The 19,893-nt window shown below is 35.1% G+C and overlaps 1 protein-coding gene across 3 annotated transcripts in view; it reads right to left on the bottom strand.

The window, feature by feature from the left end:
* Positions 1–19,893, bottom strand: part of LOC145293085 (alcohol dehydrogenase-like) — a 46,863-nt gene that overhangs the window by 10,968 nt on the left and 16,002 nt on the right. Inside the window, exons 1-3 of one of the 3 annotated variants that reach the window (XM_080139445.1) lie at positions 16,867–18,939; positions 3,811–3,942; positions 586–767 (exon numbers count right to left, since the gene is read on the bottom strand). In XM_080139445.1, coding sequence (XP_079995571.1) covers positions 586–767; positions 3,811–3,933 — 305 coding nt within the window. In that variant the 5' untranslated portion in view covers positions 3,934–3,942; positions 16,867–18,939. Of the gene's footprint in view, positions 1–585; positions 768–3,810; positions 3,943–11,393; positions 11,538–16,866; positions 18,940–19,893 lie in introns of those variants that run through there. The other 2 variants (XM_080139444.1, XM_080139446.1) reach the window with 2 other exon arrangements.

Below are 19,893 nucleotides of genomic sequence, written 5' to 3'. Positions count from 1 at the left end.
ACTGGAATATTTGAATATCTACAGAGATCAAGTGTAAGCCTGAGGAAGGGGGCCCCCTTGATTTCTGAGAACCTCAACTAAAGTAAAATGAAACAAAGAAAACACTATGATCAGGAGAGGATTATAATGGCTGGCCAAGATCAAGCCTTGATGACTAGTGCTTTTAAAATGATGAGTGGTCTCAGCAATGTCAACACGTGCAGTTTCTGACACAGAAGTAAAAAGTGTGAACCACCTGACATTAGCTATAAGTTTCTGCTTGAGGGACGCATACTATACAATGTGACACAATGGAGTGTGCAAATATCTCCACTGGAAAATTTGTGAAAAAGTTTAGTCTCGAATGCAGCAACAAGTCCTGGGGACACATACCAAAAAGAACAGTTAAAAATAAGTCATGCCCAATCCACTGTGACTCTGCAATTTATACATCTACAGACCTTGAGAACGGAGCTATTAAACCTGACCTAATGATAGAAGACTAGAAAGAAGCAACCTTAGAAGTTAGTGTCCCGATGATGCAGTAAAATTAAATAAGACATCGTTTGTTATGAAATGAAAATGTTCGACTTTTAAAAGACTTACCCAGAATCGGCAATTTCTTCATTGGGGTAGATGATGACCCGATCGCCTGGATTAAGGTTTCTGTTTGGTAACGAATTACAGACTTCATAAATAATACCAGAGATTTCAAAGCCAGGCAGTCTGGGGCGATATCCCCTTCGCCGGACATGACCCTCCGAATAACACGCACCAGCAAAGCACACCTACAATTGCAAAAATAAAGACATACAAAATACAGAATTGAGGAAATAAAACCAAACTTGAAATAAATAAACATGCGTTGCATAATTGTATTTCAATATCTGAGTACATTTTGAAACCCCAACCAAAATAATACTGTTTTTTTTTTTTTTATTTAAAAAATTGCAGGATCTAATATAGCATTTACTAGCAGGGAGACATGATGTTGCCTGAGATTGAATGATGATCAAAGAATGTTTCACTCTTCCATACTTTAATTGTTATCGAAATTGGTGAAATCGCTCATTTTTCAATCAAACTGATTGACTGCCTGCTCTAGTAGTGGACACATCGTGGTGCACTGGGAAGAAGCTTCATATGCCTCCCTGCAGTAACTTAGCCCAAAATATATGGTAGCCTACATTGCATTGTAGAGAACCATCTTGCATAAATCGAGCATCAGTTTTTGAATGGCATAAGAGATTCGAGGAAGGGATAAGAGATTCTGTAAGGAATAAAGAGAGGTGTGGGAGGAGTAAGGAAGTCAGAACACTAGAGTTGATTGGCCAAATAAAGAATTTCATGAATAAGGACCGCTGTGTGTCTATAGAGACAATAAGTGCACAGTTTGATCTCAGTGTGGGAACTGTACACGCAATTATTCGCGGGGGGAATTGGAGATGCGGAAGATTTGCGCGAAGTTTAACTCAAGGGTGCTTCATCTTTGTCACAGACCAAGATGGGCATCAAGACAGTTCCTCATGCTCCCTATAGTGTAGACCTTACTCCCTGTGACTTTTGGTTATTTCCTAAGATCAAAGAAAACCTTAGATACTTTCGTTATGAGACAATTGGAGAGATGAAGGGGGGGGGGTTATGATGAGGGCCATTGACACGTTCACGTAAAGGACTTCCATAAGGCCTTCTTGGAGTTGTTGGAATGGTACAACAAGTTCATTGCAGTCGGAGGAGATTACTTCGAAGGGGACTAGAGTTTCGTGCATGTACTATCGATAAAGGTGGCCAAACGAAAAAAAGTCTGGGAACTTATTGAAAGCACCTCGTATGTTTCTGCATAAGTACAAAAAAATAGATTTCTGTAGAATCAGCGCTTCTTCCCAAAATAGGTTTCTGAATAATAAAGGCCGGCACGCACATCGTCGACCTAAAAATGATAACGTATCAGATGTGGTAAACAACATTAGCGGAAAGAGACGGAGAGATGGGAAGAAGCGGATGGGGCTTGTAATTACTTATGCCGCCGCTGCTGTTGGTTTCTACTTAGTTGTTCACGATGTAAACACGTGAAACCCACGCGAGGAAAACAACGAGATCATTTGGTGGTCGTTTTTTTTTTCTTCGATTATTAAAATAAGTTCATTTTCTCCCTCCCCTTTTTTTTTTCAATTCACTACATTTCAAAAATGCATTTAGCAAGGAAACATTTTTTTTCGAAAGCCTTTAAATTTCAATTTGAAGAGAAAGCAGCTATTTGCTATTGAAAGTGTTTTTTTTTTTGTTTTTGTTATTATGGAAGAGAGATTTGTTGAGTGGGACATTTTTCTCTCGGGACACGAAACCCAACAGAGGACCATTCCTGTAATGACCTGTTTTAATTGATTGCGGTATAATGCTGATACTGTGCAGTTCTAGGAGGTCCATCGTCCCAGGTTTTGCCTTCTCTCTTTGACAAGGTGTTAGTTTATTGCAAATAGCCCTTTACCATGGAATGCCATCGGGCCAGCTCAGGCATCCTTTGCAAGGTTAGAATGCTCCTTCTCGGGAGCGTTAACATTTCAATCTCACTTTCTGACCCCAGTGTCCCATTTATCGCGGTGGGAGAGAAATATATATCTATATTATGAAAAGGTCAAGTTTTTAGGAGTATTCCGATCTTTGTTGAACGAGCATCACATTTGAAATTGTCGACGACAAGTAGTTTTTATGATATTAACACCTTTATTATACAATGTTTTCGCAAATGGTTTTCAGTGGTCGCCATTTTGGTCAATTTTTACGACGTGCCCCAGCGTATTATAAACACCTTCACCTCCACATGTTAAGAACGGCTTTCGGAATACCTCTCCCATGTTAAGAACGGCTTTCGAGGTTGGGGAAGTGTCTATTCCGAAAGCCGTTCTTAATATGGGGAAGTTGGGGTGCTTATAATACGCTGGGGCACATCGTAAAAAATTGATCGCCATTTCTTTTTTTTTTCACTTAAATGCGCAGGTTCGCTTCGGTTTGTACCGTTAGCGGTGAAAAAATGGCGACCACCGAAAACCAATAAAGATTTTTTAAAATATACAAAATACTGTTAGTAAGCCACTTAATATTTGTTACCGTGACATATACTGGGTATGTTTCTAACAGTATTTTGTATATTTTTATTTTTAAGTCATTATCAAACCTTTAAATATTTAGGTGTCAACTCGCGGCCATTTTTCTTGTTCCCACCTAACGCTCGGCACTATTTGTTTTTCGAACCGAATAAACGTTTTAAAGTGAGTAAAACCGCTAAAATCTTTTCCAGACAGGTAGAGGAGGAGGACTAACTTATCTTGCCTTTGGTAACATTTATTTGTTATTTATTTTTTTACCACTTTTTCGTATCTCTGTGGATTATAAAACAGACCCGGAAAAGAGGAAATATGGGGCATTTACTAACAAGTAATTTAAGAAGAAATTACAGTTGAGAAAGCTAAGGTTTTATTAAGGTGGGGGTTGATAATAAATTGATAATTAAGATTATCAAGTTCCGTCCGTCCTTGTTTACATTCTTCGTCAGCTGATATTTGTTCTTCACGATGAATTCCCTGGAAAAGTCATTTCTGATTGATGTTTACCAGTTTTAAAATATGCAAACGAATTTAGCTTCTTTTTTTTTTTTTTTCAGAATAACAATATTTTTAAATCAATCAGAAGGGACTTTTTAGGGCATTCATCGTGAAGCACAAATATCAGCTGACGAAGAATGTAAACAAAGACGGACGGAACTTGATCATAACCTAATCAATAAATAATGAAAAAAGAAAAAGAAAAGGAAAAAGATGTGGTTTCGCTTACCTTAACAAGTGCTCCTCCTTTGGGGACTTCGGGTTGTTGCAGGCTGGAGGAGACGGAGGCCTGGGCAAAAGCTAAATTCCTGTTGAGGTTCATTTCGTCGTGGATAATTTCCAACTGAGGCATGGCGATTAGCTGATGAAAACCAAACAAAGATAGATCTTTTGAAATCTCTTCGTCACTCAACCCGATCGAAAAAATTATCAGCATATAAAATAATAGTAGTTAAAAAAAAAAATGGATTTTTTCTTTGAAATCCGAATATCAAAATTTCCCAAAGTTCAGAAAAAAAAAAAATGTCCCATGAAAATGATTAATGTATATGCATAAATGTATATATATACATATATAAATATCTTTTTCACTTTTGTATTGATAAAGCTTTAGTAGTTTCCTTTCCGAAAGAAATATTTGTGTACGAACTCATTCCAGGTCCGACAAAATAGGCGTCCTGTGTTCAACTGAAGCAAGTTCGAGATGCGCGTCAAAAAACGTAGAGACAATTAAAGAAAAAAGAAAAAAAGGAAAAGAACTAGGTTCACCTAAAAATGTTGTTTACGCGATGAAATCATTCGTTGAACTCGTGGCTAGGCGAAGACAACAAACAAAGCCTTAGAAAAAGAGAGATGGGATCGACAAGCGAGAGAGAGAGAGAGAGAGAGAGAGAGAGAGAGAGAGAGAAAGAGAGAGAGAGAGCGAGAGAGAGCGGAGAGTATAATATATTTTAACAAAAAGAAAAGAGGGGGTGGGGCGTGGTTTATATTACAAGTTTTGTTAAGAGTAGGAGGGAGGTAGAGGTGTGGCCTACGGTGTATGAAATATATAGAGTAATGTATGCAATATATGTAGATATTGTAATAGATCAGAGAGAGAGAGAGAGAGAGAGAGAGAGAGAGAGAGAGAGAGAGAGAGAGAGAGAGATCAGTGTCAAGGGCACCTGCCGACTGCGTGATCAACGAGTGTACAATGTGATGATTTTAACATGACGGAGGAGAACACTAAGCAGGGCCTGGCTACGAGGACTGGCATGATCAAACTTAACCATTGCCAAGCTACAACTACTACTACAGAAAAATACATAAATTATATACTTATTACACCTATTAAAAAAACCCTAAACTGCAAAAATAAATAAATAAAACTTGATGTAACATACCCGTCACGGAACGAAGATGTCATGTTCCCAAAATCACGTAAATTGATCAAGTAGCCACATTTTTTATAAACGAAAAACGTATTTCAACGATTTAAAGCGGTTAATGTGAAATCGGTAAAATTACAAGGCTTGAAGATTGAATTATATTGTGGGCTTATTTGTTCTTGTTTTTTTTCTTATTGTTTGTTTCGAGATGACGACGTGAGACAGCCCTTTTTTTTTTGCCTACTCATAAAATTTGATTAAATTGCGTGATTTTTCGAATATGACAATTTGGTACGTACATCATAAAAATTTCTGTGTATTTTTAATAATTAGATTGGTTTCTAAATAAGGACCTTAATTGCATTATAAAAGTTGTGCAAGGCTATTAAATCCACGAAAGAAATAATACAAAAAAGAAAAAACAAAAAAAAAAAAAAAAAAAAAAAAAAAACGCCGCACATTGTTTTAATTTCTTTTAACGTTTGCACTTCACATTTTGTCCTTCCAACATTGTTTTCTGGGTTTCCACGAAACGATCAATATATTTATTAAAGAAAGTAAATTCACGTTGATATAAGCAATCAAGTAATTAAATGCAAGCATTACCGTTTCTTTTATATGACCGGATGTGCGTAAAAACATGTATAGCAAATAAATGTTACCAAAGGCAATATAAATTACTCTTCTAAATAATTTTTACCGTGACATTTATTAGATGAGTTTCTACCAGTGTTTTGTCTAATTTTCTATTTTTGAGCGATTATCGAGACTCCAGATATGTCGGACATTTTTTTCCTCTTATATAACACTCGACATTACATGTTTTTTTTGTCGAACTGAATAAACACGTATAAAACCTATCCAGAATAGTAATTTATCTTGCCTTGGGTAACATTTATTTGTTATATATTTAATTAAATGTATGAATTACGTTCCATTCGATGCGTTAAAATACAATAAACATCACTTTCTAAATTTCGACGTGTCACGTGGTAATCCCAAGCCAGCCATAATAGTTTGCATGAAGTTGACCGTTCACCCTTTAAGCTTCAATTACACCTATACATTACTATTTATTCGACACTTTAAAGGTTTGGAAATCACTTTCAAAATTTCGACGTATCACGTAGTTAACTGTACGAGTGTACGCCAGCCTTAACAGTTGATATGAAGTCTACCTTAAACCCATGAATTACATTCTATTCAAGAGTTCAAAATTCACTTCAAAATGTCACGTTAGCTCCCAATACAATCGCCATGGTTGGTTGACATGTTTTCAAAATCGTGATACTTTGATATTAGTAGAGTAATTCAAAACCTTTAAACTGTCGACTAAACGTAACTTTGATAAAAAAACAACAACAAAAAAACATTTTTAATGAAGTCGAATATCAATTAAAATTACAAAAGATTATATATATATATATATATATATATATATATATATATATATATATATATATATATATATATAGAGAGAGAGAGAGAGAGAGAGAGAGAGAGAAAGAGAGAGATCAGGTTCTTATGCAGTTTACGTACCGTACTATTATACCAGATAGTATTTTTTTGTTTCTCAAATTGTTAGGCACAGAATTAAAAGAAAAAAAACAAAAAATCCCTCTTCTCTATGTGAAGAATAGGTTTCTAAATAATAACGTAATTATTTCAGAACGGTCCGTATTCTGTATAAATTCATCTTTTTACACAAGTTATATTTAATTTTTACGGCATCTTTTGTATATTAATGAAATTGTTACGTGAAAGTACGAACCAAGTCCTCTGCCAATGTTAAGAATGGGTTTCTAAATAATAATATTATTTCAGTACGGCTCATATTATGAATGACTATCAAAAACTAATACGATTTTTTAAAGATCTCATAAAATAAATACTGGGGAAACTGTATTTTTAATTAATTTTCTTTAAAAAGCTTTTCACCCGGGCAACGCTGGGTAAACTATATTTCATTATTATTATTATTATTATTATTATTATTATTATTATTATTACAAATTAACCGTTCATTAGACTTATCAGAAGGTGAAACTAAAAGTGCATGTTTTCTGCTGATAATGAAAACTATGTTGAAAGAAACAAAAATGGGGAGACGAAACGATACACAAAACGAACGAATACGTTTTCTTCGAAGAATGGCGGAAAGCAGCGCACATTTGGCGATCACGCTGTTTTGAAGCGAATGACACGCCTTCAGCACGTGAAAGCCAGCGCCAAGTGTCAGCTGATGATCATGATAACAACTATCGACTGCAGAAACACGGGGGGGGGGGGGAACAATTGAACAAGGCATCAGCATCAGCATCATCTGCTTGGCTTTTAGATCTTTAAATACGTGCTTCTTGTCTGCTTGCCTCAGAGAAATGACTATGAATGGTAGAGAAATGTACAAAAATTAAAAAAAAATAATAATAATAAAATAAGTGGCTTCATCTTTGGGTTGAGGCACACAAATGAACCTTAATGCTTGACTTTGGAACTTCCATTCTAATCTAGATTAACTTTACTGGATACGTCACCGCGTTTGAATTTCCTAACATACCCCCCTCCCCAGGAAACACAGTAAATATTATGTCGAACATATCGGTTTGATTGCACGCACGCACACACACACACACACACACACACACACACACACACACACACACAGCAGCCGAGAAACGTAATGCTGAGAAGCGAAGCGAAGCGTTAACTGTCGTTCGGGCGCTCGAGCTTCGATCCTGGCTTGAGGTAGTTGCCTGTCTAGCGGAACTGATGAGGCTGATGAGCTGTGATACAGCGAAACAGTACTGCATGTGGATGACTATATATATATATATATATATATATATATATATATATATATATATATGTATATATATATATATATATGTGTGTGTGTGTGTGTGTGTGCGTATAACGTGAGTGTGTATATATATAATATATGCAGTACAAATTGCGTGTGTGTATGAATTTTTCACTGTATGACTTAAAATAAACATTGTCTTGAAACCGCCTTTTTTCTTCCCTGCAACCTCTTTCCCACAGAAGAGACGTCACGAGCCTGATCTGCTCTCTATCGCTATTTTCATAAGTGCTCACCTAAACTCCAATCTATGGACCTGGACCTCGCTTGCCAAACTTTCACCAAAAACACTCGACTAGCTACAACCACTACATATGATTTTCCCCACTGTGTCTAAATATAAACGCAGATTCCATGAACAAAGCTTCTTTCCCAGAACTGCCCGCCTTTGGAACACTGTTCCGTCGGCATGGTTCCCAGTTAAATACAACATGGTAGCCTTCAAATCTAATGTAAACAAGTTCTTGTTAGGTCTTCCTCATAAATAATCAAATACTACCCAATTTCCATCATGAATGATTACTACACTACCACATAACATTCATTAATCCTTATCCTCAAGTGTTCTTCCGGCCTTGATATGTGGTGATCCTCAACTAAAAAAAAAAAGCGCTTTTAAGGAGGTCAATGTGAATGTCTTTCTTCCAATTCCCTGATTCTCTGGCTAAAATGGCCAGTTAAAGTCTGAAGATCCTATTCGTAGGTAAAATACATCGGGATCGGGTTAACTTAACGTTTTTAGTTTTAATCAATTATATATATATATATATATATATATATATATCGGATATTTTGGATTTAAAGTAATCATCCCTAAATTTTTTTATTTTTTTTATTTTTAAAGTTAATGAGTTTTATTCTTCTGATGTGTCAGGGCGGAAAATATAAAAAAAAATTGATATAATAGTTATATGATTGTTTCTGCGCTACGAAACAGGTGCTGTCTGGAATTTAACATTTTAACATACTGAAAGAAATAAATGGTAAAATAAAAAACATCTTGAAATTTGGAATATAGACTTTGCCATTTATTTGTATATGCTCTGTAGTTATATTTAACATATATCGAGCTTCATAATAAAAGGATTAGTATGAATAAAGAGTGAAATATAATTGAATAAGCATGTTTTTCTCATATATATATATATATATATATATATATATATATATATATATATATATATATATATATGGGGTGCGTGCGCTCGCGCGTGTGTATAAAAGTATAAGAAGGCTATAGCAATGCAGAGAACAGTGTTAAAATGATGTGCTGTATGTACAAAAATGGACAAACGAAAGGTTCTTGTAGAGCTTTTTTTTTTTTTTTATATATATCTTTATATATCCATTTATTTTCCAAGTCAGTCATATTGTTTGAGATAACTAGAACGGTATAAGTTTTTGATATTTCGAGAATATGATCTCTTTTTCATTAAGAAAAGGACAAAAAAAATGTTAAAAAGACATGGAAAATATCGTAAAACCGGAACCGGAAATGTGTACCTACTTGAGACGACATGCAGAATTAGGACTTCTTCCAAATTAGTTGAGTATTCCAGTCATTGTGTTATTTGCGTAAAACTGGTGTATAATTTTACTTTACCCAATAATATCACCGTTATATCATCATATTCACCCCTATTTTATTTATTTATTTATTTATTTTATTGGTTAGAGTTTTAACCCGAATGAACGCACAAATGACAAAAAAGATTTCTGGGGCGATCATGCGAGGCTTCAAATGCTAATCAATGTGAATATCTCTTAAATACCGAAACTTGTTTCGCTGGTTTTCCCCTTTGACTAAATGGAATCCGTTTTATTTCAGAAATTACAACCACGCATATTAACCTACTCGAGTGTGGTCTGCGTAATAAGAAGTACGTTCCATTAAAGTCACGTAACCTGCTGACGTTGCAGGTTAGGCGATAGACGACTATTAGGAGAATAGTCATTTTTCTGATTTAATTCAAGAAATTGTCGAGCGATTTATAAATCGTGACTGTATTTGGCGCTAACACATATTAATCTGCAGGAGCCATTACTGGGTGTCTACGTCATTACACCTCGTATCGAAAAAAAAAAAAAAAAAAAAATCATTTAAAAAATATTTTTAAATGGATGCATATTTAAATTAATAATTAAATACACCTCCAAATATAGAAATACTACTGTATTTTCCCTCTAAAATATTCCCTTTTTAATTGCATGTGTCCAAGGAGAGTGGACCTTCTAGAACTACACAGAGCACACAGAATCCCACTGCAATCAACAGGGACCAGATCATTATGGGAATAGTCCTGGGATGTTCAGATGTAAAATAATTGTTTCATCTTTCAGGGGGGGGGGGATACAGTCATTTTTGCCCCAGTTTCATAAATCCCGCGGTAATTCCTTTAAGGATTGAAATATATCACCGTAATAGTCATCTATCGTCTAACCGTGGTCATTGTACTTTATTCTATGACGTCAGCAAGTTACGTGGCTTTAGTCGAACGGCTTTCTATTTACCATGGCTTTACGTTGCGAGTGAAACAGTTGCATTGCGTTGTTCATCTTCCCTAAGCATGGCCGTCCAAATAGTGATGTGCCTTGTTTGGGGTGAGCGTTAGTAAAAAAGAAATTGACTAATAAACGAAAATATTCAGTTGTCAAAGGTCAACTAAAGATGATATTGTCCGTAGAGCCCTGTTTATGTAAGTCACACTCGAGTAGGTTGATACACGTGATTATCATTTCGGAAATAAAACTGATTTCATGTAGTCAAAGAGGAAAATCATTGAACCAAATTTCTGTTTCATTTACATTTGAAGACACGCCCACTTCTAAGTGTGCCTTAACTTAACTTTCTTAGAAACTGAATAGATTGGCAATCCTCTATTAATAGTAAAGGTGATAATAGTGGGCATCTATGCCGTTGTCCCACTCGCGGGCAAGATGCGATGCAAGGTCGAAAGTTAGGGATTAAAAAGTCAACACAAAAGTGACGTGTGCACACTGGCTCAAAAAAAAAAAAAAAAAAAAAAATGTCTGCGAATTAACACCTAAATATTTGAAGTCTTTATAATGACTTAAAAATAAAACAAAATATTATTAGAAACCCACCCAATAAATGCCGCGGTAATATATTTTGGGTGGGTTTCTAACAGTATTTTGTTTTATTTTTTTTTATTTTTAAGCTATTATGGAAACTTCAAATATTTAGGTGTCAATTCGCTGCCATTTTTCTTGTTCTCGCGTAACACTAAACACTATTTGTTTTTCGAATTTATATAAAAAAAAAACGCGCTAAAGTAAGAACTGCACGCCTGTGGAATTCTCTTCTGATTGCCTGTTTTCCAAGTGACTACAATCTGATTGTCTTCAAGTCTAACGTAAACAAGTTCTTGATAAACCGTCCCTCTAAGTAATCCAATTCACAAAATTCCCACTACTTAGGTTTACTATGCTATAATCACAATCACGTATACCCATTAATTAACCCTTATCCTCGAGTGGCCTCCGGGTCTTGATAAGTGGTGACTCCTATGTAAAACGAAAAAAAAAAAAGTAAAACCACTGAAAACATTTGTAGACAGATCATACCTTTTCTAATGATTTTACTGCGCAGCGCCAACGAGATTCCAATGCGTGAGTTTGCGAATTCCATAGTCTGAATGTCAGAAGTATATGTTTGGCCATTTGTGAAAAGATTTTTTTTTTAAACAGCTTTGCCAGAAGCAATCGAAAATAGTAATAAGAAAAAGAAAGCGTTTTGCATTTTTCTTTTTGTCACTAAGAGGAATGGCAGGATTCCAAACAAATGACTCTCGAGGAATTCGAGCTCCACAAATGCTTCTTGTACAGGAAAATGGCAAATTCAACATTTTTTTCTTTTGGTTTCGAAGCACAGCCAAGTTATACTCTTGCCTTCAAGTTTCACGCGAGCAATTGCTTTTCACTTGACAATTTAAACAAAAGAGTACAAAACCATTTCGAATTAAGAACAGCCGCGATGCCATGCGCTTGCATTTGTTTTAACGAAAAGCACAGTAAATACATTTCTATAATTAAATGAGATAAATAGAATGCACCAACCATAAGATAATTTATAATTCAAGATCAATAAGCAGCCACTGGCATCATATCAAATCCATTCTACAAACGCTCCAAGTTGTTTAAAATAAAATATTGTACTTGTTACTATGATATAAAAATAATTTCCATGTTACTATGATATAAAAACAATCTTCAAGTTTTTAAAAATAAAATATTGTACCTGTTATTATGATATAAAAATAATTTTAAGATATAACTCACTGGGTGCTTATTTAGAATGGTACTTATTTAAAAACCAAAAGTACACACAAATCTTCATGATGCACATACTCGTCACGGAACGAATATGTCATATTCGAAAAATCACATAAATTTATCAAGTATTTTTTAAATTAGGAAAATCAAATTTTACGACGAAGCGAGACGTAAGGATTTGATCGACCATGTTCAATAAAATAAAGGGAGACAACTGAAGTTGAATTCTCGAGATCAAATGGATACAATTTAATATTAAAAGACGTAAATATAGATTTTCTTAGTTAAAAACTATATTTTTTATTTATCTTTTTTTTTTTACTTACGTAAACAAGGCATATCGCCACTTGGACGTAAGGGGCTACTATTTGGGGCTATGCCTAGGAAAAATTAACATGATGTTGGTTTACGTTACATTTAAACTTCTGCATATCAGTACAGTCAGGGAAGCAGATAGCAGGAAGGAAATTCCAAAGTCTAGCTGTTCGAGAGAAGAAACTATTAGAATAGAAAGCATTCTGACATTTAGGGACCTCAACAGTGAAGGGGTGAGATTTTGTTGCTAAACGGGTTTGTCGGGGAACACAAATGCAGCGAAAATGCAATGATGCTTCAGTATTTCACAAATCACCTGAAGAAGGCCAGAGGATGAGTTGGCCGAAACATGGTGGAATTACAAACTTTCCTATCTGTTCTAATACTACACTTCACGTTTTCTGCCCTCGGTCAGTGGAGATGAAATCTTTTATGACTGAGACATTTTCTTTATTTTTTGTCTCTATCCAGAGTGCTCCTTTTTTGGGAGCTGGATCCCCCACCCCCCCTCCGATTCAAAACCGACCTTGTGTCTAACTCTGCCCTCATGGGGAGGCAAGTAAATAGGAACATGCTGTGAAGATGAGGGTAACAGTCCGCAAAAGATGAACACACACACACACACACACACACACACACACACACACACACACACACACACACACACACACACACACACACACACACACACTTTACGTGATTTTTGCAATATTTCTTGATGAGTACGTACATCATAAAAGTGTTGTATTTTTTTTTGTTTATTGTTAATAAATAATTATAAATAAGAACCCCCCCACACTTAAAAAAAAAACAAAAACAAAAAAAAAACAACAAAACAAAAACAAAAAAAAAACATTCATTCATACAAAAGAAGTAAATTTATTGAATGAAAAAAATCATCTATAAAAACAGTTGTGACCAATTTGTTAAGAGTGTTGAGTTATATATTTTTTATTCACTCTGAAAGTTTACAACAAAACAAAAATAAACAAAATATTAGACACAAGGCCACTCCAAAATTGGGGAGGGGGGTTGTCTATGGTCATTTTCGTTGCTGAACCTTTGCTAGTCTATGTTTGATCCTAGCTAAAGTTCTCATTCATCACAATACCTCAAGAAGCACACCGGGCGCCGTCCTACCGAAGATTTACAAATCATATCGTGTGTGTGTGTGTGTGTGTGTGTGTGTGTGCGTGCGTGCGTGCGCGAGTTTGTTTCGTTATTTATTGAATGACTGCAGCTTGAATTCCTTGGTTTAATGTATTAGCAGGGAGACCCGACGTTGACCCGAGATTGAATGATGATCAACGAATGTTTCACACTCTCATATCTTTTTTTATTATAATCGAATTTGGTGAAATCACCCGCTTTTCTATCAAATCGATCCATTACCTGCATTATCCACCGCGGTGCCGGTGCATGAAAACTTCACATGCCTCTTCGCAGTGACCTATTCCACAATACACTGTAGTCTACGTTGCACCGTAGAGAACTCACTGTTGATTTTAGAAAATTATTTTTCATATATAACGGCTAAAATTAAAGTTTAAAATACAAAAGTAAAGTACAATGATTCAGTTGTACTCGAAACAGAGACATTCATTTCGAACGTGCCACTGTCATATAAAAGAACTTACTGGGTATTTTATGTGCCTGACTTTTCTTTTTTTTTGGGGGGGGGGGTTAAAATGCAAAAGGTTAATTGTGCTTTAATTAGTAACGTTCATTTTAAACGCGCCTTTGTCATATCAAAGAACATACTGTTGATTTTATACGCTGGGTCCTTTTGGATTGAATTTTAATAAAACTTCTCAAATGCACCTGTTCTGTTAGATTGTGTAAGGTGTTAACTTTGGTCCAAATCGACTGTTCCTTCTTTCATCGGAGTTTTTCGATTATCGATAATTATCGAAGACATTCTGACACGCAACCTATCTAAAAACACTGCCATATACCTGAAGTACATTTGTGTGAAATTTCATAAAAACGTCCCAGTCGTTTAGGAGTCCGTACGGAACGAACTCACACACACACACAGACAACGTTACGTTTATATAATTGTACAGAACAGATACAGATGCAGACAGAAATCGTGTGGTTCTGTTTGTGACATAGAAATTTGGTTTGTTTACCCCGAATCAAGCCTCACGCACACACGCACAACTTAAAGTGTTGAAAAAGGAAGGGGGGAAAAAAGCACTAGAAAACGCAGAGTAGAAAGTCGGTCAGTCGCGACTTATTATTATTTATTTTTTTTTCCAGCGTATGCTTTTTCCCTCTGCGAAACAATCGTGATTTGGCTTGAAGTCAGCTTTTATCTGATTGTATTTTGTTACGTTGATTCAACGATATATTGACGCTGACTGCGTAGGAATACAAGTGCGAGTGTTCTTCTTAGTTCAACAAGAAATCGAAGCTGGTTAGAGCGCAATTAAGTGTTGTTGTTGTTTTTTTTAAGTGTGGGAGGGTTCTTATTTATAATTACTTATTAACAATAAACAAAAAATTACAACACTTTTATGGTGTACGTACTCATCAAGAAATATTGCAAAAATCACGTAAAGTGTGTGTGTGCGTGTGTGTGTGTGCGTGTGTGTGTGTGTGTGTGTGTGTGTGTGTGTGTGCGTGTGTGTGTGTGTGTGTTCATCTTTTGCGGACTGTTACCCTCATCTTCACATGTTCCTATTTACTTGCCTCCCCATGAGGGCAGAGTTAGACACAAGGTTCGTTTTTAATCGTGGGGGGGGGGGTCCAGCTCCCAAAAAAATGAGCACTCTGGATAGGGACAAAAAATAAAAAATGTCTCAGTCATAAAGGATTTCATTGTCGAAGAAAACTCATTCATTCATGTTGTATATAAATCAGAAGAGTCTATTGTTTGTTGATATTGGTTACCACGATATTATTTTTATTTACCATTCTGGTAAAACTTGCGGAGATTGCTCTGTTTTACGGTTATTGTAAAAATGGAACAGAAATTTAAATTTCGTCCCGTTTTGATCTTTTTTTTTTTTTTTAATTCTGCCCTCCCCATCCCAAACGAAAGTAATCGAAATAATAACATTCAACAACCGTACTTTTAAGCATAAAATTTTATCAACAAAAACGAAACAATTTCATTTTTAAACGAAAAATGTCAATTTGGTATATCCTTTTGTTATTAAAAAAAAATTTTTTTTTTTACAGTTTAAATAAATTAAGCTACAGTTAAAAACAAATTAAGTGTTAATTTTAACGACGTATTATCAACACCCCATCCAACCACCCCAGGTTAAGGACGGTTTTTGGAATAAGCACCCCCCAACCTCCCCATGTTAAGAACGGGTTTCGAGGTTGGGGTATGTTATTTCGACATCCGCTCTTAACCATGGGGAGTTTGGTGTGTTTATAAGATGGGGCAGTGGGATGGGGCAGTGGGGCACGTCGTAAAAATAAAGTTACAGAAACAGTAAGACCCAACAAGTGATCATTATTCGTATTATTTAGGATTTTTCGGACTACTATTCTCACCTTGGTAAGAACGATGGTCCGAAATTTCTACATAATACGAATACGCAATCCTTATCTAACAAATTCAGAAACCTTAATTGATTATTATTTAAATATATCTCTTTACGAAAATGATAAAACTTGAATTAATAGTGACATGAAATATACACAACTAATATAAACAATTTGGGGTTCTATTGGGAATCACACAGATTCGAAAAAGTTGTCAAAAAAACAAAAAAACAAATATATAATAAATAAATGTTATCAAAGGCAAGATAAGTTACTTTTCTACCTAACTGGATATGTTTTTAGTGTTTTTATTTAATGTAACATGCTTATTCAGCTCGAAAAATATACAATGTTTACCGATGTATTGGAAAATTTTAAATGGCGGCCGACTCTCTCTTTGACACGGCAGGTTTGAGAAAAGGAATTATAAATAAAAAACTAGACAAAATACAGTTAAAAACTCGCTCAATATATATTACCGTGACATAGGCTGACATATATTCGGTGGGTCTTTAACAGTATTTTGTATATTTTTTATTTTTAACTTCTTTTTCCCAAACTTACCGTGTCAAAGACAGAGTCGGCCGCCATTTTAAATTTTCTAAAATATCGGTAAACACTGTATGTTTTTCGAGCTGAATAAACATGTTACATTGAATAAAAACACTAAAAAATATCCAGATAGGTAGAAAAGTAATTTATCTTGCCTTTGATAACATTTATTTGTTATATATTTGTTTTTTGACAACTTTTTCGAATCTATGTGTACAGTAATACAAACCCAACAATAACAAACAATTTACATTTTCTGTTGACGAGGAGAGCAACAATTCACTAAATAGCGGAATTTGCTTGATTATTTAATTTATATATATATATATATATATATATATATATATATATATATATATATTTCACAATATATACAAAGAAAAATAAATATTCTTACCAGATTAAAAGGTTTTGGTCTTTTTGGTTGTTTTAAAATAAAATCAAGTCTGTTTTATTTTATTTTTTTTTTGGTCCGATGTAAAATAAGTTTTCACGATCAATGAAAAAGTCTCGATTAAGATGACGCGTTTTTTACAACGCAAAGGAGATAAATAATTTTAAGGAAATAAACAAAAAAAAAATTCCTTTAATGTATTATATATATGTATGTGTGTGTGTGTATGCATATATATATATGTGTGTAAGTAGGGGGTTGTTATCGGTAGCGATATTAGTTGTATACAGGTCCAACACGCTGATATAGTTACTTCAAAAATATATGGTTATTTGGCGCCACAACACTGCTTTTATATAGGAAAATATCAGGTCAATGGAGGAATGGGCGGGGCGAATGAGAGGGTCAAGAGGCGCAGGAGGAGGAGTAGGAGGAAAAAGGAGAAGAGAGAAACGCACTCCCTCCCTCCGTCCGCGTCGTTGGTTTTTATCAGGCAGTGTTCACGTGTATTCAGCGTGCTTATAGTAAATACACAATGTGCAGCAAGCGCCTGACTACGGCGGGGACATGACAAACTTTTATCGCCCCCCCCCCTGTCTTTCGTGTTGCTTTCTTTCCTCTTCATCTTATTAGCAGTTGCACTTTGTTTTGCCTTTTCTTTCTTCTTGTTTTGTGGTCCGACAGCTCTTCGAAATTCCTACGACTACAACACGATTAAAAATAAATAAATAAATAAATACATAAATAAAATCTTACGTAACGTCATCGTAGTTGAGCTATTTTTTTCTGTCTCTCCTCTGACTAACGCACAAAAGTACGCGCAATAAAACTATGTAACAAAATCGATTGTTAAAAAAATGTTTCCTTAAAGGTGACTTCCAATGAATGGAAGAAATACAGGAATAACTTTTGCGACATATCTATCTATCTATCTATCTATCTATCTATCTATCTATCTATCTATCTATATAAAAGGAACTTTGTGTGTGTATGCGTGTGCATGTCTATGTGTGTGTGTGTGTGTGTGTGTGTGTGTGTGTGTGTGTGTGTGTGTGTGTGTGTGTGTGTTCGTTCGTTCTTTATAGACTCGAAAACGGCTATGTCGGTTTTTATGAAATTTCACACGAAGGTGCTGTATGCGCCTGGCAGTGTTCTTAAACAGGTTTTGTGTCGAAATGTTTTCGACAAGTATTGGTAATCGATAATCAAATAATAATCGAAATAATAAGGAACAGGCGATTTTGATCAAAGTTAACACCTTACACAACCTAATCTTATACAAGTGCATCTGAGAAATTTGATTACCACACAAACCCAAAGGCTTGACATATATAATGAACAGTAAGTTCTTTGATTTGACAGCGGCGCGTTCGAAATCAATGCTTCTGTTTAGAGCACAACTAAAGTATGACACTTGACTTTTGTATTTTAAACTTTCATTCAGGCCATTATATAAAAAATAATTTTCTAAAGTCAACATTAGGTTCTCTACTGTGCAATGTGGATTACAATGTATTGTGGACTAAGTCACTGCAAGGAGGCACGTGAAGCTTCTTCCCGGGGCATCGGAAGGGGTCCCCAATTAGAGCAGGCAATCAATCGATTTGATTGAAAAATGGGCGATTTCACCGATTTCGATGACAATAAAAATATGAGAGTGTGAACATCCGTTGATCATCATTTAATCCCGGGCAACGTCGGATCTCCCTGCTAGAGGGTTACTATTTTGGTCTCTCTATATTTCGTTAATTACATCTTTTAAAAATCGACATTAATTCCATACTCTCTCCAGAACTCCCAAATGCGCGACATCGGCTGACGTGTAACGTCATATCAAGGATTCCGCCCCAGTTTTGTCACGTCGCATACTATTTTCAGATCTTGATGCCCAACACGCGATCAACTGTGGTCTCTGGTCAGTGACGGCATTAAGGGTTTAATCACGAACCCATACCGAGAGTTCATCATCAATCCGCCTGAGGGGTCCATTGGTCAACACTTCCCAGGAGTACATCAAGCACTCACGCCAAGGGTTCATCCATTCAACATCCAAACATTAATTGAGCCACCATTGCTGTAATGCTGTGGCCTAATTTACTCACTAACCACAAATCTATGAGACGAATCTTTAGGCACAAACCAATACGTTAAGCTTCTTACACACACACACACACACACACACACACACACACACACACACACACACACACACACACACACACACACACACACACACACACACACACACACGCACGCACGCACACACGCACGCACGCACGCATCTATATGTTTTTGTTAGCGATACTTTTTGAATGAATTCAATTATTTATACGAAAGTGCATTTTTACCTAAATGCGAGTTGGGAATAATTTCCCATTAGACTAATTTGGTACCCCCAAATGGGGAGTTCCATATGTATTATTTTTTTTGTATTATATTATATTATATTATATATATATATATATATATATATATATATATATATATATATATATATATATATATTGAGGATAAAGATTAAATAATTGTAAATCATGAATCAGTTTCAAAAGGCGAACCAATCAAATGGAATGTACGATCGTTTCGATCTCTCTTTTTCTCTCTCTCTTTCTCTCTCTCTATATATATATACTTCTCTCTCTCTCTCTATATATATATATATATATACTTCTCTCTCTCTCTCTCTCTATATATATATATATATATATATACTTTTCTCTCTCTCTCTCTCTCTCTCTCTCTCTCTCTCTATATATATATATATATATATATATATATATATATGTATCTACTTCAGAATAGTTTTTATTTAACAATTAATTGTTATGGAAACGTGAGATTGTAAGGTTAACAAAATATTACTGGTAGTAATATTCTATAAGTTATCCCATCTAAACAAAGAATTGATCGATATGCAAGACAGAGCAAATAAATTAAATTGTAATTCAATGCATTTCAAAAAACTCTCATTGAAATGAAATGAAGTGGTTGAGTTTCATATCAAAGAATTTTTATTATTCTAAGCAAGAC

Source organism: Euprymna scolopes, chromosome 14 (assembly GCF_053919585.1).
Source record: "Euprymna scolopes isolate OS-2025 chromosome 14, ASM5391958v1, whole genome shotgun sequence".
Lineage (NCBI taxonomy): Eukaryota > Metazoa > Mollusca > Cephalopoda > Sepiida > Sepiolidae > Euprymna > Euprymna scolopes.
This window is presented reverse-complemented; position numbering and strand designations above follow the sequence as displayed.